General features: G+C 35.0%; 1 protein-coding gene across 2 annotated transcripts; it reads left to right on the top strand.

Moving 5' to 3' along the window:
- Positions 1-2,310: 2,310 nt before the first annotated feature.
- Positions 2,311-6,331, top strand: LOC109003631 (probable serine/threonine-protein kinase PBL16). 2 transcript variants are annotated; one of them, XM_018981874.2, is made up of 6 exons: positions 2,311-2,810; positions 3,652-3,947; positions 4,059-4,194; positions 4,760-4,896; positions 5,373-5,496; positions 5,742-6,331. In XM_018981874.2, exons 1-6 carry the CDS (start codon positions 2,747-2,749, stop codon positions 6,137-6,139), a joined length of 1,155 nt encoding a protein of 384 aa, XP_018837419.1. In that variant the 5' UTR covers positions 2,311-2,746; the 3' UTR covers positions 6,140-6,331. The 2 variants fall into 2 exon arrangements, with proteins under 2 accessions (XP_018837419.1, XP_018837423.1); XM_018981878.2 differs by having other exon boundaries at positions 2,332-2,810; positions 3,642-3,947.
- Positions 6,332-6,333: the final 2 nt, after the last annotated feature.

Raw genomic sequence — 6,333 nt, 5'->3', positions numbered from 1 at the left:
CCATGTGTTATTTAAAAAAAATTATAAACCTCGATAAGTGTTGCAACTAAACCTAAGATACCCAGTCCAGCACTGTGCGTGTTCCATGTTCACGACGCCAATAACCAATTGCCTCATTCATCTCACAACATTCATCATATTTTCTCTCTCCTTCTAGTGTACATTATCGATTTCATGTCGAAAATTTTATGAAGCAATACTACAAGATAAGTAACTTGATCATAAATTAAGATTAACATACGTTATTTAGTTATATATATTATTATTAAAGTCAGTTCTTTGGAAGTTAGTGTTTGTGTACCACGCATGCCATGATATCTGCAAGTACGTCGTTTATCATGTTTCATTATGCATATTATAGTTATGTATGTATTATGTATGTCGTACATCTTGCGTTACATAAGACACATAAGTTATCTTAAGTTCAAGTGTAAGATAATATCATAACAATTAATCAGATAACCATTTAGATGCATTCGGTGGACGTGCAAGTCACAGACATAAGCGTAGTCTACCAAAATATGCTAGAAGGCTATTAGTGGCTCCTCTTGCAGCCGCAAGATGTGGGGCTAGTGCACAACCTTTAATTAGTATGTGGGCCAGTAAGATAAGTATGATAAATCATATAATTTAAAGATAAATCATGCATAACATGAGCATAAGTATAAATGATTATGATTTTAAGTTCTCAGCATAAAATATTTTATAAAAAATCTTATATTAAATATGTTTACATTATGATGGGTGTCTTACTGAGTCATCGACTTATTTTAATTTATTTTTATGTTTTTAAACCACATCATGTCAAAATATTTATGAAAGTAGAATTGCAGAACAAAACTTAGTCAAAGGACTAGGGAGGCATAACAATGGCCTAGATCATGTATAGAGATTTTAAGTTATGATTTTTATGACACATATTTTGAGATATTTTAGTAAATATTTTTGTGCACTCTCTTTTATGATTTCAGTATTTTTAATAAAGATGATTTAATTTTTGAAAATCTATATATTCGACACTCATTTAAGAAGAAATAGTTTAAGTTAAGTTCAATAGTAACACTCCAACTCCTGAAAATTTATAAAAATGACTTCATTATTAACCGTAGTGACCGAGTGTTACAAGCTGTTTGCAGGCTTCGTCAATTTTCTCATGCTTCGGGGCAACAACTGTGCAAGACCAAATCTAATAATTAAGTTGCAATTAAGCATATATGATAAAATTAAACAGTAGCCTTAATTACCTGACAAGCAAGCATATTTAAGTAGACAATTTCTTGCCCATGCAATATGCATTATAGTTTGGAGGCCACAATACTTGCGTGAAAACTAAATACTCAGCCGGCCTCCAGATCTAAACCCGTTCAGTGCTGCATGCACGCATGCGATGCGATGCGATGCGCAGCCCCGAGGTTCAACTACAGATGGATCAAACTTTCCAGCAACAACCTCCACCCAGCATACTTTGATATTTATCAGTATTTACTGAAAGGAAAGAACGATAAAATATGAGTAAACAAGCCCATGCTACATGCTATGCATAATGCATGTGATGTCAAACTAGTAAGTCATTTAGAAATTACCATGCTGCAATGCAGCCATGCAGTGGCCTTGCTATTGTACTCCCATAATTATTGGCACATACAAATCCCTCAATTAACGGCCTAGAGTCGAGAGCAATATCACATTTAAAAAATTCTTCTTATCAATCACTATTTGTCATTTTACATTCTACATGTTATGCAAAATATATTTATACTCTATGAAAAATACTCTCATACCATATGAAAAGTTATAGATGTGGAGTATAAGAATGAATAGTAGCTGATGCATAGTAAATCTCATCAAATACACACATTGTTTATTGCCAAGTAGAAGTAGTTGTGTGTGTATATACACATATATTGTTTGTTGGGAAAATATATTAAAAAAAAATAGAATTATATTTGCAAATTTATCCTTTTTCCTAGATATTGCTGGTATATCAAGTTTTAATTAGTAAGAAAAAAATGAAAACTTTCTGCTATTATAGGCCAGATGTGGCTATTTACACTTTTTTTTTTGCCTAAAAACTTAACACCAATCGGTAGGTAAAGTAGTTGCAAAATTTCCCGCAAATGGAAGATTATAAAAGAAGAAAAAGATGGAAATAAAATAAGGAAAAATATTTGCATCAGCCTCACACCAGCACACACTCAACTTATTGAGTGTAAAAAAATAAAAAAAATAATGTGAAGTATGTGCTGGTGTGGGACTGATGCATAGCATTTTCCATAAAATAAAGGTGGCCACAGGCTAAGGAGAAGATAGAGAGTATGTTGGAGAGTGATGGAAAGAGATTTGTGGGGATTAGAGTACACCTTGTGTGCGCACTAAGAGGAAAGCGGACCAAGGCATATTATGAATCTACAACACAACACGACTCTGTGGGCCCATTTCCGCCATAGCCAAGAACCAGCCCCCACCTCGACACTCTCCCCATCATTACCTTCAAGAATTCCTCTTCTGCACTTTCCAGTTTTTATCAACAATTGTACCCACAAACAACTAACCGACAACGTTTCTCAATTACAGAAAACCCATCTCGTAAAACATTGCCTCCTCAAATTGTTTTCTTTTGGTTTTTTTTTTTTTTTTTCCTAGTTTCGGTCTGATTCTTCTGTCTAGAAAAGTGAAATAACTTCGCTTTTGGTGATGGGTGGCTGGTGAGGAAGTGAGTCTGGAGCTTGTCTCTGTTTGGTGTGTGATGGGGAATTGCTGGTGTAGGTGGGAAACCTCAATTTACAGGGTCTCAACCAATGCAAAGCCAGGTTGGCTTTCGACAAAGCTATGATTTTTACTGGTTGGATTCATTTGATTTGTTTTTCCTCTTTGTTACAATGAAACTAGTTGTCTCTAGAGAGAAGTTTCCTCTGTTTGTTTTTGTTCTCTGTCTCTTGAGTATTTTCGGTGGTTAATGATATATGTATATTTTTATTTTCCTGATCTGTATTCTCTCTTGAAATTTGGGATTGAAGATTACATATTAACAATCTTCAATCTTCTTCTCATGCTCTGTTTTCGCCTTTTCGTTTCTGTTTGTCATCTCTTTTTCCTTGTGCCATGGTTAGTAAGTTGTTTGGAATTTAGTAAGATTTTCTTGTCAAAGATTGTATTCTAAATCAATATATGTAATCAATTAAAATGAAGGCCACAAAATAAATGATGATGATATCTTTTTTCCCTTCTTGTTTTCCCCACCTAACAAAAGCTATATATTTTCGTTTTCTTGTGTGGTAAGTGGGTACATTCTCTTATCCCAAAGAAAAAAAGTGTATACATTTGCTGTAACTCACCTACTCTAATGTTTGTATTATCACTATAATTCTAATGAGTTACAATTATTTTATCGAAGAAAGTGTCTCCTAAAATGTTTTTTTTTTTTTTATCAATCCTAAAATGTTTTTTTGGTCCTTCACTCCTGGTTCTGACCTTATCTCCTTGAAAGTAGAATACTGTTATGGTGAAGTGACAAGTTGTCTCTTCTTGGATTTATTCTTTGTTTTCTTCTTTATATTAGTATGGTTTTGTCATGAAAATAGAATAACAATGGATTTCGTACCTGGATATGCGATATAATGCTTTCATCTTGCTGTTTGGAGTCTCCAACAGACCAGCCCCAATTGGTGAAACAAAGGAACGATGATAGCAAATTACCATCGAACCCAAAAGAAGTAGAAGATTTGCGCCGTGATTCAGCAGCGAATCCATTGGTTGCCTTCACCTTCAATGAGCTGAAGATAATCACTGGAAATTTTAGGCAAGACCGAGTGCTTGGGGGAGGAGGGTTTGGAAGTGTTTATAAAGGGTTTATTTCTGAGGATCTAAGGGAAGGGCTTGCTCCACTTCCTGTAGCTGTTAAGGTTCATGATGGTGACAACAGCTATCAAGGTCACAGAGAATGGCTGGTAATCTTCGACATTCTTTCAAACTTATGGTGCTATATGTATCTCCTATTCTTTTCTTTTAGAACTCTGCAACTTAATACCAGATTGAATAAGTTCCTTATGGATTTCTAGGCCGAAGTCATATTTTTGGGGCAGCTTTCTCATCCAAATTTGGTAAAATTGATTGGATATTGCTGTGAAGATGAGCATCGGGTACTTATATACGAGTATATGGCGCGGGGTAGTGTGGAAAATAATCTGTTTTCAAGTATGCATTTCGTCTTGCCTTTCAACTTCCTTTACGTTTTCAACATTCTTCCCTGAAAGCTGAAGCTATAAGATGACAGTGTTGGTGTAACGAGATTTTAGATTCTGATTACCAACTTATGATAATAGTAACTTAATAAGACGCTACAATGACTCTAGCAGCCTTGTATCAGCTGTTGTCTGCAGGAAAGGAGGTGTTAAAATTTAAAGAGTTGATATCTATGCATATTTCTCTTGTGTGTACTACAGCGAAAAAACCACAAGGGCGGGAGCTTGTTTGAAAAACAAAAAATACCTATGGGGCCTAAACTTGTTATTAGATATATATAACTAACTTGTCTCAAGATTTTCTCATTGGTGTGGCAAGCCTGTTGTTTAACTTTCTCTAAGGTGTTTGAAGACCCATGTCTTCTTATTCATCTTATTTAGTGTTGGAGGAAAAACATTGATTAGGAAGTTATTTTTAGACAGATTCTGTAATTTCTGAATCTGTTGTTGTTGGCAGTTGGGCATGTCTATAGTTTAGTTTCAATAGTGATAACGTAATTTGTCTTTTGTTTTTGTAGGAGTATTGCTTCCTATGTCTTGGTCCACTAGAATGAAAATTGCATTTGGAGCTGCAAAAGGACTTGCCTTTCTCCATGAAGCTGAGAAACCTGTCATCTATCGTGATTTTAAGACGTCTAATATTCTGTTAGACTTGGTTAGTATACGAACTGAATAATTGCTGGAGAAATCAAATCAAGTTATTATTTGGCTTCCCTTTGTTTCATATCATAGAAGAAGACACCATTCAATTTCTTAGATGAAATCTCATTATAGATTATAATGATGGAACTCTGTTCTTTCAATTCAAATGCATTAACTATAAAATGAGGCAGTAGTTGGAATTTGGTAAGGCGAAAGGTGGATTCCTACTATACCGCCTCAAAAGTTTACCAATTGGATTAGGAGTATACAATCCATGTGAAACATTTTTTTAAGTAGTTCAGCGTTTTACCCTGTTAGACCTTATTTTTTGGATAAAGAATTCACTGCAAATTCCTTGAAACTTACATATATTAAGGAGACAAATCTATTCTATTCTAGTGCAATCAAAGTACTATTATTTCAAATTATAATCAAATCACCAGCTTTTAACTTACTACTCGGGTTTTTATATACATGATTCATAAATAGGACTACAATGCAAAGCTCTCTGACTTTGGCCTTGCAAAAGATGGGCCAGAGGGAGACAAGTCTCATGTTTCTACTCGCATAATGGGAACATATGGGTATGCTGCACCCGAGTATATTATGACAGGTAAGCTATGTTCTGACTAGAATTCCTTTTCAACGTCAAAGTAAGCATCCTTTCAAAAAAAAACATCAAAGTAAGCATCGTTCTGCATGGGAGATTTTTGGAGAACAGAGGAGTTTGTTTATGTTGTTCAACACGGCGTGTGGAATGGAGAAGGTTTTTGGTGAACACTTAAAAGTTTAAGCATTATTCCTTTTAGGTTAATGCTGAAAACTGATCACATCATAAACATCTTTTGTTTTGTGCAGGCCATCTAAGTTCTAGTAGTGATGTTTATAGCTTCGGCATTGTTCTTCTTGAACTTCTTACGGGAAGAAAATCCTTAGACAAGTTCAGGCCAGCCCGAGAGCAGAACCTAGCAGATTGGGCTCTCCCGTTGCTTAAAGAGAAGAAAAAATTTCTGAATATCATAGATCCAAGACTAGAAGGAGATTATCCTATTAAAGGAGTTCACAAGGCAGCCATGCTAGCTTACCATTGCTTAAACAGGAATCCAAAGGCAAGGCCTCTAATGCGAGATATAGTGGACTCCTTGGAGCCTCTTCAAGTCCCTACTGAGGTTTCAACTGAAAAAACTATGTTAACTATAATTAGCCAAGTTTCAGATACAGAGTCAAAAGGAAAAGAAGATGCACAGAGTAACTGAGTACTTGGTCTGGGTTTTTCTTATTAAGCACCTTCTCCAGTTTAAAGGGAGAAGTTTTTGCATTAGGTAGCCTTCTTCTTCTTCTTTTTCTTTTCTTTTTTTGAAAGGGGGAATTTGGAAAGAGAGTTTAATGCTTTGATTTGTTGTTCTTTCCTTTTTAACACTAAATATGATTGTCATAGTTACTTGAAATT

This window comes from Juglans regia, chromosome 14 (genome assembly GCF_001411555.2).
Source record: "Juglans regia cultivar Chandler chromosome 14, Walnut 2.0, whole genome shotgun sequence".
In the NCBI taxonomy this organism is placed as follows: domain Eukaryota; kingdom Viridiplantae; phylum Streptophyta; class Magnoliopsida; order Fagales; family Juglandaceae; genus Juglans; species Juglans regia.
The sequence above is the reverse complement of the archived record's forward strand: the minus strand, read 5'-3'. Positions and strand labels throughout refer to the sequence as shown.